This window comes from Platalea leucorodia, assembly GCF_965183815.1.
Source record: "Platalea leucorodia genome assembly, chromosome: 4".
Classification (NCBI taxonomy): Eukaryota; Metazoa; Chordata; class Aves; order Pelecaniformes; family Threskiornithidae; genus Platalea; species Platalea leucorodia.
In genome coordinates this window covers 36,758,061-36,774,253 of record NC_138826.1, presented here as the reverse complement: position 1 = coordinate 36,774,253, position 16,193 = coordinate 36,758,061, and the positions used below count along the sequence as shown (strand labels likewise).

General features: G+C 42.9%; 1 protein-coding gene across 3 annotated transcripts; it reads left to right on the top strand.

The window, feature by feature from the left end:
• The first annotated feature begins 203 nt into the window (after window positions 1-203).
• DNAJC12 (DnaJ heat shock protein family (Hsp40) member C12) lies at window positions 204-15,339 on the top strand. 3 transcript variants are annotated; one of them, XM_082309557.1, is made up of 6 exons: window positions 204-658; window positions 4,415-4,807; window positions 8,401-8,479; window positions 10,688-10,827; window positions 12,064-12,265; window positions 14,216-15,339. In XM_082309557.1, exons 2-6 carry the CDS (start codon window positions 4,730-4,732, stop codon window positions 14,308-14,310), a joined length of 594 nt encoding a protein of 197 aa, XP_082165683.1. In that variant the 5' UTR covers window positions 204-658; window positions 4,415-4,729; the 3' UTR covers window positions 14,311-15,339. The 3 variants fall into 3 exon arrangements, with proteins under 3 accessions (XP_082165683.1, XP_082165682.1, XP_082165681.1); XM_082309556.1 differs by having other exon boundaries at window positions 4,351-4,807; XM_082309555.1 differs by having other exon boundaries at window positions 204-1,100; window positions 4,351-4,807.
• Window positions 15,340-16,193: the final 854 nt, after the last annotated feature.

The window sequence follows — 16,193 nt, the reverse complement described above, 5'->3', positions numbered from 1 at the left end:
CCCCTCCAGCCCCCCTCCTCCCCCCTCCGCGCACGCCCCGCGCGCCATGGCGGTTTCTCGTCACGTGGCCGCGTGTCCCCGCGCGAGCCTCGCCCGGGAGGGGGCAGGGAGCGGCGCGGCCGCCGCTGAGGGGAGCGGAGCGGGGCGGGGCGGGGCGGGCGCCGGCGCTGCTCCTCGCCGCGGCGCCCAGGGGCGGCCTCCGCTCCGCGGCAGGCGGCAGCCGTCGCGGCAGGCCGCCCGCGGCGGGAAGGGGGAGCCCCGTCCCTGCGGAGCTTGTCCGTCCCCCCGGGCTCACCCCGCGGCGCGCCGCTCCGCCGGGGCGCTCCTGGCAAATGGCGGCTGCGGTGCGGCTCGGCGGGTCTCGGCGCTCCTCTCGTCCCGAGCCGCGTGGGAAGCCCGCGGGCTCCCCGCGATGGCGTTCCGCACATCAGATCGAGACCGCGTCTTCCCGAGGGGCAAGCGGCGTTCGCGGGCACGGGCTTCGCGCTGCGGGCGCCCTGTGTCGGGCTGCCGGGTAGCTCTGCCGCACCGGGCCGGGTGAAACCCGCCGGGGGGAAGGCGTGCGAGCCTCCCCGCCGGCTCCTCTGCCCGTCAGGTGGCGTTACCGACAGGTCGGTAGCGGCCCTTCGCGCTCTGCAAACCCAGAGCAGAGCTGAGGGTAAGAGGAGACACGTGTACGGGGTGACAGCTCCCGCCGGGGCCGTTGGCGTGCCCGCCGGCTGCCTGGGAGAGGTTTTGCACCTGCAGGTTGAGCTTTTGGTAGGGACGCTTAAACGCATTCCCGTGGGACTCGAGCTCCTCAGCTACGGGAGGTTTTGGGGGTTGGGGGGGTCAGCACTCGTCGGAGCAACGGCTGTTTGAGGGATGGAGCCCCCGTAGCGTACGAGAGACCTGGTGGTAAATGGCAAGAGTTGGGCTTTGCTCTAAAGACGTTCGCGCATTCGTTCTTCTTCACATCGGCGTTCCCTGGTGCGCAACTCGTAGCTGGGGCGACCTGCGCTTTTCCAGTGGTCTCCTCTGTTATGTGAATCGTAGAGACAATCCTTAGCGGCCGGCCTCGGTGCTGCGTGGTGGACCATCACCGTACAGGGAATACGGAGGTACCGCGCCTGGGCTTCCTTAGATGCAGCGTCTCTTTCTGCCTGGAGCCCTTGTCTGGATAGAACTCATCCCCTTTCCCGGGACTTTTACCGATACAGAATTTTGATCTAAACTTCATGGATATAAGTGTAAATAGTGTTTTGTCGTAGGTTACTGCTTAACATCACAAACTATTTGCAGAATGGTTTTAGTGAATTTAATACAACTGAATCCCTAAGTTGAGTGGCAAGACCAAGATTAGACAGGTAGAATTTCTCCCTTGCGGGCCTTGATAACAACAGCTTTTAAAAAACTTTGGGTTAAAATTGTTGATATGTGGGTTTTGGCTTCCAAAGGGATTATTTTATAGATAACTGACTTTATAGGTAGTAAATGGGATACTAGGGGAGATTTTTTTCCTGGTTCTTTTGGGTATTTAACAACCCCCAAAAAGATGTACGTGCCATTTCTCGCACTACCTATTTCTTAACAACAAGCTGTGAAGTAACCAGATGTGAATCAGAACGTTTTTATTATTCCGTGCAAATTTGTATGCAAGCGTTCTTCTTCCTTATTGAAGCTGAGGCAAGGTTCAGATTTCTTAAGAAGCACGTGTGAGATGCTTTTGTCAGCGTGTAAAGGAGAGGTGTGACTTTAATATTGTTGTTTTGGTGCTTATTTATGTGAAGACTGCCTTCTAAGGAAGAAAAGGTGTAAGTGATGCAGGTGTACGATCTAAAGCTCTCTGCGAAGGTGTCGGTGAGGAAACGATTCAAGGATCCTAAAGCTGACTCCAATATTGCAAGCATGTATCCATGCTAGTGATGGTGTTGCAGTAGGTAGGTTCTGAGTTAAATCGGGAGGTGGGTTTGGTAGTGCTTAGGTCCTCTTCTGTTTCTGCAGCTTGGAGCGTGTGTGGGGACAAGGATGGAGTATGAAATGCAAAACTCAGATTCTGGGTTATATTGTGCCTCGAACTTCTTGAAAATGCGTACTCTGCCCTCAGGAAGCAAAACAGCTCAAGTCAGTTGAGAAGAACTGGTATTGGAAGATTTGGTGTATTTTATGGGAATAAATTCAAAGATTTCCAGATCTTGCTGTTTTATTTAAAGGGCCATTTATGACTTTTACAAGTTGATGGTAAACCTCACTGTTACACTGAACCAGAATTTAGTTTCACTCTTGGCTCTAAACAAGCAAAATTGTTGATAATGTGTTAGGAACACACAGAAACGTTTTGTTCGTGGTTGGGTGCAGAGAACAAATACGAGATTTCCTCACTTTCAGTACTGTTTGTATGTTCTGAGCAACGCTAACCAACACGTGCAGACACGTAAGCTGTGCCGTGATTCTCTTTCAAATAAAGTTTATGTCCTGAAGGCAACCTTTGTGCTTTTGTCTGCGTATTACGTACAGGTTCTCTTGCTCTCCTTTTTTTTTTTTTTTGATGTTGCTTTGCTCTGTCAGTTGTCCCACTGAAGTCAGTAGGAGCAGTAAAAGACTGAGTTCTTATTCAGTATCAGTATTTTGTGTCCTCCGCACGCAAACCTTCAGGCTGTGCTGTGGGACCCGTTGTGCCCCCAAGCACTGGAAGCCTCAGCGGTGCGAGTCGCTGCTGCCGTTTGCGTCAAAGCCCTTGTTTATTTGGCCTGAAGAGCCAGGAGCGTAGATGGGACCAAGGCTTCAGCCAGCAAATGCCCTGGGAAGAAGCAGCTTGCAAATCTCGGGGTTTTGTCGTCCGAATCCGGCCCTTGGCCCTGCAGTTCACCTTGCAGCACAGAAACAGCCGCTGAAGGCTGGAGGGGAAAGAGGGTTAAAGAGCTTTCCCTCTCACCTTACGCAAATACGCAAGAAATACTTGGACAAGAACTGCACGTCAGGGGTGCTGTTGGGAAGAGGGATGGCTGTTTGTTTTTTATCCTCCCCCAAAGTACAATCTATTTAAATATTTACATGATCTCTTGCTAAAAGGCTTTCTTTTTTTTCCTATACTGTTCTGGTTTATAATTAAGTTATGAATGGGGGAGAGGGAGATATTTGTAACTGCTAATTCTTCCACTTTGATGAAAAAGTGTATCTATTGTTTTATTTACTCAGAGAAATATGGTAGTAGTGTTTTCCAACAGATTTAAATGGTTTCACTGAGGCTTGTGCTTTGCTGTTTAATATTATTGCTTCTTTTCATGTACTCTATGTATTTTGTGATCTTAATAGGTTATCTGAACATACAGTAAAAATAGGAAATTTCAGACAATACGACCTTGAAGAGAAGGCAGTGGAAGACTAATATTATATGTAGATAATTTCAGAAGATTAATAGTATAGGTAATAAAGCAAAGCATTTGTAAACGCAGGAATGATATCTTCAGTGTTTTACAAACAGTTGGGAATGGCCACGGGGTCCTTCACTGATGAAGACACACTTCTTCTAGCCTTGGTCGCACCCTGTCTGTTCTGCACAGACTCTCCTACTAGGTCACTGCATCTAAAATTGTATAACTATTCAAGGCATCTCTTTGTAAATGTTAGTTTAAAGAGTCAGCCATGTTTAATGACGTGAAACGTCTTGGATTACAAAGCTCTTGCAGGGATGGGAAAAGTAAAAATAGAGCTCCGTAGGCTCCAGAGGAAAGACTTCAGCAAGTGGTTAGTATTACACCTAGGAAGTAATCTTTTTACATCAGTAAATCATAGGAGACACTACAGTTAAACGCGTCTGTAGTCTTTGTTGGACTGAGGCCTTGATCATTAATCACGGTTCAAAATTTAAAGTATTTGACTTCAGTGCAAAATGAGTTTTACAAGGAACGTGTTTTGCACACAGACCTTCCAGACGCAATTTGAAAGTAATTTAGCACGAGAAAGAGTCTCTATTTAATTTGATAGTAGTCAGTAAGTATTTCATGTTGTCTTTTCGTAGTCTTAATTTTGTCAGACATGCAACTGAGGTGCAAGAGCCGTTTGACTTTGAGGCGTGGTATGTATGTACGTACCCTAGGCAGCCTTCAGAGAGTAAAGACTCACCCCTTTCTGTTGCAGCGACTGGCAGAACTCTGAGGGGCTTTGGCAAGGTCGGTGCTTCATTCTCAAAAGTTTGCAGCCCTGTAATCGTTACTTTGGAAGCGATCCTTACTCTTCCCTGTCATTACCCGTGTAAGCCCTTTGACAAAGACTGTGGCAAAAGTTGCAATTAAAAATTAAGCAGAACATAGATTTTGGTATATGTAGGCTCAGGTGCAGGAAAGCCTTTAAGCACGTGCCTGATTTCAGGTGGCTATACACGTGATGGCCTGACCTCAATCGCAAATGCAGCTGGATTTTGGTTCCTCCCCAGAGCTCTCTTCAGCCTGGACGAGCCCCAGGGTTTAATGTTGAAGCGACTTTGGCAACTACAAATCCCAGGGAGCGTTGCCGTCGGCAGGTTTGTGCAAGCGGATTGGCATCCTGCAGGGACCAATGGCAGCAGAGAATTCAAGAAAATTCACGTGCGTCGGCTGCCGGTATTAAAAAGCGCTGGGGAGAGCTGTCGCCCGAGTGGAAATTGCCTGTTTCCCTGCGCTACTTTTAACTCCCCGTGCGAGCTTCGTATCGATACCGTATTTTGCACCCTCTGTGCCTGGGCTTGAAAAAGCCCGCTGGGCTAGTCCCGATGGATGCAATTCTGAACTGCAGAGCGGATGACTTGGAAGATTACTACAAGTTGTTAGGATGCGATGAGCTGTCTACGGTAAGAGCCTTCCCCGCCTCCCCTCCAGGTTAATAACAGTCCGACTGTGCCCTCCTGGCTGCGGGGGGGGAGCTGAAGTTGTTTATCTCTACAGGCAGGACTACCTGAAATGCGTCGGGAACCTGCTTTCTTGCCACTTTTCTCTTTTAGTATCTCCCTTCGTAAAGCTCAATGTTCTGATCTGTATACCGATGTTAAGATCCTAGAATAAGGCTTGTATTAAAAGTGTCTTCTAGAACAGGACTGTATTATAGATGCAGCTGAAATAACGGTTTATTTACGCGTGTAGTTGAGCATGTGATATGGTTATGCATCAGGAGCCAACTGCACGCATTTGACAGCATCCAAATAATATTTTGGAATATATTTTCGGTTTTAAAAGATGAAAAAAGCTATTTATATGCAACTAACACAACGAATGTTCACAGCTGTAGGTCACTGATAATGCTATTGAGTTTCTCAGGTTTTATACAGATTTTAAAAATTGTAAAACCTGTATTCATTGGTTGGAAGGAAAAACAAAAATAATATCTCTTTTGCATTCATCATATTAATGATTTTTGAACGCTAATTTTAATGACATTCAAATACTAGTTTTGCTAATTTGTTTTGGTAGCAGATGCATACTTTATAATGAGATCTAGCTAAGCAATTGTTGAATGACTTGTAGCTAAAATGAGTGTTCTTTTTCCTAAAGGCATCCGTATAACATTTTTTGGATAGTCTGAGTTAGTGGTGTGCTAATATTTTTTAATCTAGTTGTTGTGTGAACTGGAATTGTGTTTCAGTTTTGGAAAAGGAGTTTTGGTTACTCTGCTGCAATGAAGGATGTAGTCAGTGTGATTAAAAGCTGTATTTTGCTCAGTAAATTTAACCAGATGCTCTCATCTGTCCTAGTGCTCAAATGCTGGGAAAATACCTCTGTCTTTTCTGTCACTGAAAGCATACGAGTAAGCATCTTCGATCTGTTACAGGGGGCGATTTAAAGCTTTTCATGAGGTAACTCCCAAAACGTCACCCCAGCAGAGGGCGGTGTTAAAAGTTTCTACGTAGCCTTGTTTCGCAGCTGCTATTTCTCATTTTCCACCCCACGCTACTTGAGGGCTTAGCAATTACCGAATAGTTCAAGTACATAGGAGAATGATTTTTCAAATTGCTTAAAAATGAAATTAAAAAGATGGAATAAATGCTCATGGGTCCTGAAAAATAATCTGTCAAGTAGTATTTGTTGTGAGAAGCAGCAGACGTTACTAGATCATTTTTGACGTGGAAGCGGGAACTGAGATCACAAGTGGACCGAGTGGTGCACACCACTTGTAACATTTAACAGAAAGTCGAAGCGTTACGGGTGTTTTGCAATCACGTTACTTTGTGTACGCAGTCGAGTGTTGGTAGCAGCACAGGCTTCTTCAGGCATCTACAGCACGTTCCCAGCTGCAGCACTTTCATCTAAGCTGCTGAATATTCTGGTCTTGATCTGACCTGGTTAAATTTAAGCACAAATAGTCTCAATTTCTACAGATTTCCCCTGTGTTCAAGTAAATACCCACCTTCGTTCTCAGCTTCTTGTAGAATTGAGCTCACAGACACCTAGTTCATCTTCAGACTTGCGAGGAAGAGGGGAGATTTAATCTACATCCTTCTTCCAAGAACAGTGTTATTCATATGTAGTGGGTGTTGGATACCTTTCTTGGTAAAACATCTCACTGAGTAGTTTATATGCTTCATATATTTTATGTAAACATCCTATAAACTTTCCGTCTACTGATTTTTTTTTAAACTAAAGACTTCCGTGCTACCCCTCTGCTACTGTACGTACTTTAACTTTAAAGTTCCCCTTTATATAACGAAGTTTTAGAGATGGTAGCTACCTATATAGTAACCAGTTTCAACAAGTTCTCTGTACAATGTGTACGTTTTTAAGTGTCTTACTGACTGGAAATGTACCACCTTGTATCTGTCCCTCTGGAAGGAGTTACTGAGGAGAGCAAAAAGTGTAGAATTCTTAAAATACCACTGTAGACCACATTTTTCCAAGCATACGACAACAAAATCTGGCCAGCTAGTTGAGTAAACTGTAATTTTATTCTGAAGAAAAAGTGTTATGACCCTTAATTTGGAAATAAATAATTTAAATTGTATATGAGTATCAGGGTTTGAAGAAGGATGAGGAATTTATATAAACAGCCTTTCTAGCATGGGAAAGAATAGTAGCTAATTGATACCTCAGGGCAAATTGTTGTGAAAGCTTAAGCTGTACTGGAATGATATAAAGAAGTTTTGGCTTCTGAATTGTAATAACCATAGAATCATAGCATCGTTAAGGTTGGAAAAGACCTTTAAGATCATTGAGTCCAACTGTTAACCTAGCGCTGCCAAGCCCACCACTAAACCATGTCCCATAGCACCACATCCACCCGTCTTTTAAATACCCCCAGGGATGGGGAGTCAACCACTTCCCTGGGCAGCCTGGTCCAGTGCCTGACCACCCTTTCAGTGAAGAAGTTTTTCCTAATATCCAACCTAAACCTCCCCTGGCGCAGCTTGAGGCCGTTTCCTCTCGTCCTATTGCTTGTTACTAGGGAGAAGAGACCGACCCCCACCTCGCTACAACCTCCGTTCAGGTAGTTGTACAGAGCAATAAGGTCTCCCCTCAGCCTCCTTTTCTCCAGACTAAACAACCCCAGCTCCCTCAGCTGCTCCTCATAAGACTTGTGCTCCAGACCCTTCACCAGCTTCGTTGCCCTCCTCTGGACACGCTCCAGCACCTCAATGTCCTTCCTGTAGCGATGGGCCCAAAGAAGCACGATACTGTGAAAAATCTGAAAATTTGAAAATCTAAGCTGATGCCCACTCCGGTGGTTTCCTGTATTTTGTCAACTGTTAATATGTCTGTGTTTTTCCGGTGGTTGTAATACTTTATGGTACTACTAGCTGTGTGGGAACTTGTAATTAACTGATAAACTAATACATGCCAATATTCTAATACGGAATATAAATTTATTCTATTCCAAGCCAACCTTTTTGCACGGAAGATTAACTTGACAGGAAGAATGTGAACTGCTAGTTATCTAGCTTTGGGCTATCCAAGATGGAACAGTCATGTGCTACTGGCTAAAGGTCCTATGAAGAGGAGACGGAGAAAGCCACCCGGTCCCACAAACTGATCTCCAGCAATAGAGAAGGTCTTTGCTTCCTGCAACGAGACTTTTTTAAAAGTTAGAGTTGATTAAACAAAGTGAAGAGCAACTGAAGTGATGCATTTTGCCGGTGTGGTCAAATGTGCGGAAAGGGTTTCGCGCATGTGATCTTTACGCTTTTTTCTTGAAGCCAGCTTGCTGTATTGGGTGACTGAGCTTCACAAAAACAAGAATAAAGATGAATGCATGGAAAATGAAATTAGATAAGCAGTGTCACCGACAGATGGTTGTTGTTGTTACCTATTTTGCTTGGACTAAAGCTTGTACAAATGAACAGGAAAAAATCTTTCAGCATTCTTTTTTTGTTCCTCCCAACCCCTTTCAAAAGGAAAATTTGAAAATCTTTTCTGTGTGTACGTATTTACTCACTTTAAGTCTCGACATTCCGTTTAGGTTGAACAAATTCTTGCAGAATTTAAGGTTAAAGCCCTTGAATGTCATCCTGACAAGCATCCTGGAAACCCCAAAGCAGGTATGTATTCTTCCCTATTTAAAACCAATCTATTTTTTTCTTATATGAACATGACTACTAAGATATTAAATTCAGCCTTAAAACTTCATTAAATATTCTTTTCCCCAATATATTTTGTCATGTGTATTGAGCATATTGTCTTTAAATAGCAAGCTTTAATATTCTTTTCCAGCCCTTGCACACTCCTAGGTGATAGAGCAGGAAGACAAGTTTTGGATTTCCCCCCCCCCCCCCCCCCCATGACTTTTTTTTTTTTTCTTTCTATAGTAGAACATCTTTTAATCCAGAAATCACTTATGGAGTGTATCCCTTTCTAGACCTATGAAGTTGGCGTGCTTCCATGCTCAGTGGCGTTCAAGTGCCATGCTTGCGTCAATTAGTTAATTTCCTTCCACGAAGAAGCCCATCAGGAACACGTTAAACGTACTTTAGTTTCTTCTAATGTAATTTAGTGACTGGAACTAACGAGAAGGCAGCACCACGTGGGCAGTCATCTGTTTGCAGAACAGCAGCTAACATCTGTGTTCAGGAAAGCGTGCGGTTCATCCTACCTGTGACGGCTAAGCAGCACCTGAGCTATTTGGAGACAATCTTACCCATTCATAACCACCAGATAGCTCTAATCGGTGCTCACCCATGTCTGTCATCTCCTGAACACCGTAGCCTACCTACTTGTGTGAGTTTGACCTCATCCACACCCTGCCCTGAGATCGCGGAGCTGGGAGTATGGCAGATGTTAAATGAGGCTCGCGCTCCGGTGCCTCCAGCAGGGCTCTCGGCAGGGCTTGGCTGTCCTTACTGGTGCCATCCTCGCCCAGAATCAGAGAGCTGACGGAGCAGGGGGGTGTTGAGAGGCGAAATAGGTGGGATTTTTCACTTTGACGTTCCCTGACAAGGAACCCCCTGAGATTTGGTGCTTGAGAGACAATCTACCACCTGTTAACAATAACCCGAATATTTAATTTCTTCCAAATGATAGCACAAGTACCAATGAAACCAATGGAATCAACTCTGCAGAAAATCCTGGCTGTTCCAGCAGGGAAACGAGAGACGATTCCAGTGCACGGTCCTGTCCTGTCTGCCCCACTCCCCCGTCCCCTCCCGTCCCCCCCAGTTAACTGAACCCAAGTAACTCAAAAAGGGAGGCCGAGCGCCCAATGTTGGAGCAGCTTTGTTTGTCAAGGAGAAATATTTTATGCTCCATTTACCTGAACACGCTGTATTTCCTTTAAATACCCTTTTACACTACTGGTGAAAGTTTTCTTTATTTTTATTTATTTCATCAACTTAAAGTTTAATAAAGAGTAATTAAAGTAGACCTTTTATTTGTTGAAAAGTAGTAACACTAGAAAAAGGATACCTAATAGAACACCCCCCTCAGCCTGTTGTCTGTTGTTTGATTTATAGGTATCCGTTTCGATTAGTGTTTGGGCTTACTGTATTTCAAAAGAACTCTCTCTGATTTGTAAACTGGAATAAATGAATAATAGTAATAATAGATCACTGCAACATAGGTGACTCATAGATAAAATCTAAATCTTTATAACCCTTCTACAAATAGTAACATGCAGCTGCATCCTTAGTAACCATTTAATGAGAAATTACCCTGTAGGGAAAAACAGGAGCTCTCATTCGTGCAGTCTGGTATTCAAGATAACGTTTTAACATATGTAGAAAACATGCCTAATAAAATGCACAAGTTACTTAATTTGAACTATATTTAGATTCTTCTTCTTGCTTGTCGATTTTTGCTTGTAATTTTTTTTTTCTTCCCCCCCCTGCTCATGGCTTCTTGGTGTCGTGCTTTGCTCTGGCTTCCTTGCCGCCGTGGGCGCGCGTTCCTCCTAAGCGTTCTTGCTGCCTTGGTAAGGTTGTCTCCAGGGGGCGACTTGTGCCTTTTGCCTGCTGTACTCCGTCCGTTTCTCCGAACTTAAATTTAGGGGATTTTGAAGCCGGTAGACAAATGAGCATTTTAGTCCTCGTTTGAAAAGGATTTCAGTTGTCGGCCAAAGGTGCTACGATCCTAAAGCCGGCTAACACTTTGCGAAGCTGGAAGCAGAACAGCCACATACCTTCGTCCCTCAGCTGTCCTCCCGTCTGCTCTGCTCTGTTTCCTCTAAGCCGTTGTTGGCAGCTCCCCTTTCACATCTGAACTAATTTCTTTGAAAAGAAATACTGGCTTTAGTATCTTTTTGGGTTTTGTTCTAGTGGAGAGTTTCCAGAAGCTGCAGCAAGCTAAAGAGACTCTTACGAACGAAGAGAGTCGAGCGCGTTACGATTACTGGCGACGAAGCAAAATTACCGTTCCGTTCCCGCAGTGGGAGGCCCTGAGCAATTCTGTGAAAACGGTTGGTGGTGTCGAAGTTTGGGCCTTCAGGAGGAGGGGGCGGGAGGGCCGGTCCGGAGGCAAGGTGGCAGTGAGCGAGGGGATGAGTTCAACGCTGCTGCTGCCGTGGTGGGTTTTGGGGATGGGAATAGTGCGGAGGGATTCCTGCACTGAAGAAATTAAGGCAATTCAGGAAAAATTGGAAGGCTATAGAAGCCCATTCGCAGCAGGGTTTTAGGCTAGTAGTTTTAGAGTGAATTTATCAAGTTGCTGTTTTCATGTGTATTCTATGAAGTTTAAGTAACTTAAGGGCTGTTTTCAAATGCTTCAGCACACGTTGCATCTATGGGAACCCTTTCTTTATTTTCAAAGCTAGGACCTTTGTATAATATATTCTCCTTGTGGTATATTGCTTATCAGATAGGTTTTCATGCTATCCAATTAAATAAAGAGCTGATTGAAAAATCTAGAAGGTAGGGTCCTTGGAACCCTGCGCTTGACACAGGTCTTTGGAGGGGCCCTGCTATGCTAGTGGGTGATTTGTGACAGACACAGATGCTCCGAAGGTTTTTCCCTCCTAATTTTGCTAGTGAGATAATCTGATAGTGTGTTCCTAGTAGATCCTAATTCCATAATGTTTGATTTATTTTTTTTCTGCCTTATTAGGGTGAATGATAGTTACAAGTTGACATGGGCAGATTTTAAGGCGGGTGTATAAACGTTTCCCTTGCCAGTTCTGCCCACCTCCATTCTGCTTATGAGAGAAGTCTGAGAGCCTCTTCAACTACAGCATTACGCCCCAGCCCAAATGTTTGCTGGCAGTATCCCATCAAGCTTAGTTCAGTTCCGAACAGAAGTCATCCCACAGACTTTAATAGTAAAGCTTTCCAAATTGTCTCGTTTTCAAAGGGCACCTTGGAGTCAAAGACAACTTTGAAAATGGACATTTTCAAAGTCACTCAAGCCCTCTTAAGAAAGTGTCCGAAGTCATGACAGAAGAAACTGGACAAGAGACCCTTAGAATTATTTGATGCATTTGTACATTTTGGTTTTCATCCTCACCTGACGTAAACGATCTTCTCAAATGCTATTTGTAGTATGTAACCATGCTTTCCCCTCTCCTATTGACCTGCAGGCTTCTCTCTAATACGTGCTTTGTTTAACCATTTATTACAACGATATAAGAAAGAAAAGTTCATTAAAAATCCTTTCAGGCATAGGAGTAAGTTCTTTATTTGTTATTTTTGCATTTCTTTAGTCAATGCACTGGGCTGTCCAAAGTAAGAAGGACCAAATGCTGGAAGCTCCTGACTTGAATAATAGCAACAACCTCACGAATGAGATTTGGACCCAACAGGCTGCAAACAATGCAGACGGATTGTCAGATGGGAACAGCGAGCGAGAAGATGTTGCAATTCCTGATGTGAAACCAGAGTCTTCAAAGAATCCAGACTCCCCAAGTAAGTGAAACCAGCAGTTACAGAAAATTGCAGTATCCAGGGATTGGCCTGAAACAGAGGCTTTTAGTCATGAGAAATTCTTCTCCTGAATAATATGTTTAACTGGTAGCTTTTTTAATGTGGTTTTGGGTTGGGGTTTTGTTTTGGGTTTTATGTTGTTTGTTATTTATTTAATTTTGAAGCTTTCAGACCTTTCTTCCTCCCTACCCCATGTTTGCTCGCTTGTTTGCTAGTAAAACCAGAAACTGGAGAAGGAAAATAAAATTCTTCTAAAACCAAGATGGAAAGTTCAGTTTTGCTGCTATATCAAAATTTTAAAAAAACAATTATTTTCAGTGAATTTTTTTTTTAAAATAACTTTAAAAAATGTTAAAGAAAATATTAAGGTATTATATATATATATATATATTTTTTATCCAGCAATCAGTACTTATGCACAGTTTGCATCTGATGAGTTGATGAGGGCTAAAAATTGAGACTTGAAGGCTTCTTTTGGATTTGAACAGGTTTTTTAAAAAACAGTGCATGCACCAGAATAAATGTGTGTTTCAAAAGCTGTCATCTGGCCGGTCAGTATTTCCTGTCCGTTGTTTAGGTTAGTATGCCTGAATCAAAGTTTACTTACCACAACGGCCACCCTCTGTTTGCTTGATCCTTCAGGAGTTTCATAATCTTAGGCTTCTGTTATCAGAGAACCATTACTAAACAAAGTCCTGTCATTTCTTCCCAGCTTGATCAAACAGGAAATTAAGTTGAACTGTGAGGGTAGCAAAACCTGATTTAATCCCAAACATCTGTGGAACGCAGAAAATAATAGATAAGAAAACTCTACAAACAAATGTATGTGAGGAATAACTGAAAAGTTTATATTTAAAAATTATTCTCTATAAAATTATCCTATTTGCTATTGTTTTGTAATTAAATCATCACTGATTCCTTTGTAAAACAGTAAAATTTCACAGGAAAGAAAACATCATCTTGTTCCTTGTAATCATAGAATCATGGAACGGTTTGGGATGGCAGGGACCTTTAAAGGTCACCTAATCCAACCCCCCTGCAATGAGTAGGGACACTCCAACTGGATCAGGTTGCTCGGAGCCCCATCCAACCTGGCCTTGAATGCTTCCAAGGATGGGGCATCCACCACCTCTCTGGGCAACCTGTGCCAGTCTTTCACCACCCTCATCATAAAAAAACGTCTTCCTTTTATCTAGTCTAAGGTCTAATGGTGAGCTTTCTTTGCAGGCATTTTCTTTCTCGTAAATTTTTTAAATTTTAATTTAATTTCCATAGATTTGAATGGGAAAAATATCAAACCTGTCAAATGCCTACTTTATTTATCCAGTGGGCATATATTTATATTAATAAATGTTAATATTAGAATATACTTACTTGACAGGGCCTGTATGCGCTTCAGTAGCTATTTCAGCCTGAATAAGAGATTTTAACATTGAGTCTGGTAATAGATTTCAGCTGCCCAATATAGGAAGATCACATTTTAGTATTAACAGCCCATAGATCATAAAACCGTAGCGCAGGGTCTGAAAAACTCCTTTACTCCCTAGTATTTGGAAAGGGCCATCTGTGCCTTCCCTCCGCCCTGCTGCCTTTCACGTACTTGGAGATTTGTCAAGTCACCCTTTATCTCTTTTTCTTTTGATGAAGCAAATGCAATTTGTTCAGTTTTTCTTTGCAAGTCCATTGTTCTTGCTATTCTCCTTCGGAGTCTTCCCAGCTGATGTATATCTTGAAGTTTGGTGTTTGCTTGAGTTCTTGTTGAAACGGTGCCAAGAATACGGACGTTGTCCCTGCTAGTCAAGAGCATTGGAAGTGACCAATTTTCTACTTACTTTTTTGGGGGGAAGATTATAAAGTATTATTTCAGAGAACGTAGCTTTATACATGTTTATAATAATTTACTTGCCTTTCTCTTTTTTTTTTTTTTCTCAGGATTTTCAGAGGGAAATTACTGGCACTTGCGTTTCCGCTGGTCAGGGGATGCTCCATCAGAGCTTCTGAGGAAATTCAGAAACTACGAGATCTAAAATGCAAAATACACAAGAGCGTGAGATCATCTGTTCAACAATTCAGTATTTTTGTTGTCAGCAGTTATAAGTTATTTGTATTTTGTATTTGTTCATTGTGATGTGAAGGTTGTTTGAATAAATGTCTTAATACTGATTTGTTAACACACGTGCTATGAGCATTACAGATGGAGGTCTTTTTATTTAATAAGCAAACTTTAATAAGCAAAGCCCTTTTCAGTATTAACATAAAGTGATTATTGTGAAGTTATCTAACATCTTATGTGTTGTTTCTTGTATTCTTGAATATTGGGTAGTGAATAATATTTTTCTGAATACCGTGATGTTATAAAGAACGGACTCTCGGTAGAACCAAAAGTCAATGTCAGACTCCAGCGTATCATCCCGTTCAGTGATGATCTTCCAAAAGCTGTATGACAATGAACTTTAAACAAAACTGTGCTTATTTCTAAACTATGTACTCTGGTTCGCTTCTCCATTGCATTGTACTGACTGTAGCGATTTATAATGCACGCGTGCACAATACTATTACAAACTTAACTTGTTGGAGAATTGTGATCTTACGATATAGGTAAAATAAGAACCTTCTTCTTATCCGAGAAGGTCACTGTGATAGATCAAGCACTCTTAAAAATCACTTGCTTTCTATCTTAACAAGAAGACTTTTCGCACCAGCTATTTATTTTGGAAGGCAGTTCCAGAACTTCACTTCTCCAGCTGGCAACTTTCTTCTTAAGCTTTATTGGGGGACAACTGATACCCCTTGCGTGGGTGCCAGCCTTGTCGTGGGGCTTAATAGTAATTTCCCTCCCTGCTCTGGCCTGGTAGACGGGGTCTTAACCGGGGTTTTGTATGGTGAGGAATCAGGCCAGTCAGCATTAACCTGTACAAAATCTTACAGGGAAGGTTTTTGATATTTTGGGCAACTTTTCAAATTCTGCATTGTGTTTGTTTATTTTGTATTTGCTTTCTTCTTTGTAAACCTGGCTAATATGTCAGGTATCGACATTGTGGTTTTGTGCAGGCAAGTAATTCCATCAGCAACAAATAAAACTGCATGCATACAGAAAGGGGTTGTTTTCATTTTTTTTAATTGAAATCCTCTACCCACCACAGAGATCCCTTTTGAATTTCTTGGGTTTTGCCCCCTCAGTGGGTAAAAGCTTAAGGGAGTGCAGTTATGAATCTTGAGCATCTCCACGAAAAGTCTAATCTGCAAACTACAGTCTTCTCCCAGCGTGGCTCCAGTATTACCATCCCTGCCTCTGCCTGCAGTGACACCTTTGGCGCTGCCGTGCAGGGGTGCGACGTGCGGACTGACCTACTGCGCTTCTCCTGCTTGGTGCACACTGTAACACAAATGCCTGCCCACAGAACCCCGATAATACCTCTATCTTAGTAACCTCATTAGTATATTTATTCTGGTGCCAGTTTTCTTTAGAGGGGTTGATACCAGCGTTAGTGCTGGGTATGCTTGTACCAGTTTATAAAAGCTCAAAGTACTGGTGTTCTGCTGATGCAGCTGCCTTGATCCTAGATTTGATGGCATCAGTAGCAATAGCTATTTTTACATCACATCATCCTGCTTATCCAAAATATTTTTTTCTTCTATGTGCTTTTCCCTCGCATATTTTGCAGCTGAAAACGTTACAGAGATGAGATTACTAATTCTCTTATATCTGCTAAATGTAATTACAAGTTTTCTTCTAGTGCATATACTGCTTTCCTTTATAGACAGGTATTTGCTCAAGAAAGACTTTCTACCCATTTTGTAGGGAGGGACTGTAAAGAATGTCAAACAGAAGAAACTCTAGTTCATGCCAAGGCTAGAAAGGAATAGGGTGCAATTTTTTCTCTCTTTCACAAAAAAATGGCAATGCAAC

What these genes read in the sequence shown, in the direction of transcription:
- DNAJC12 (XM_082309557.1), top strand. Translation starts at nt 4,730, where the DNA reads ATGGATGCAATTCTGAACTGCAGAGCGGATGACTTGGAAGATTACTAC. An exon ending in TCCTGGAAACCCCAAAGCAG is followed by an intron (nt 8,480 to 10,687) that starts GTATGTATTCTT and finishes GTTTTGTTCTAG; the next exon opens with TGGAGAGTTTCCAGAAGCTG. An exon ending in TGAGCAATTCTGTGAAAACG is followed by an intron (nt 10,828 to 12,063) that starts GTTGGTGGTGTC and finishes GCATTTCTTTAG; the next exon opens with TCAATGCACTGGGCTGTCCA.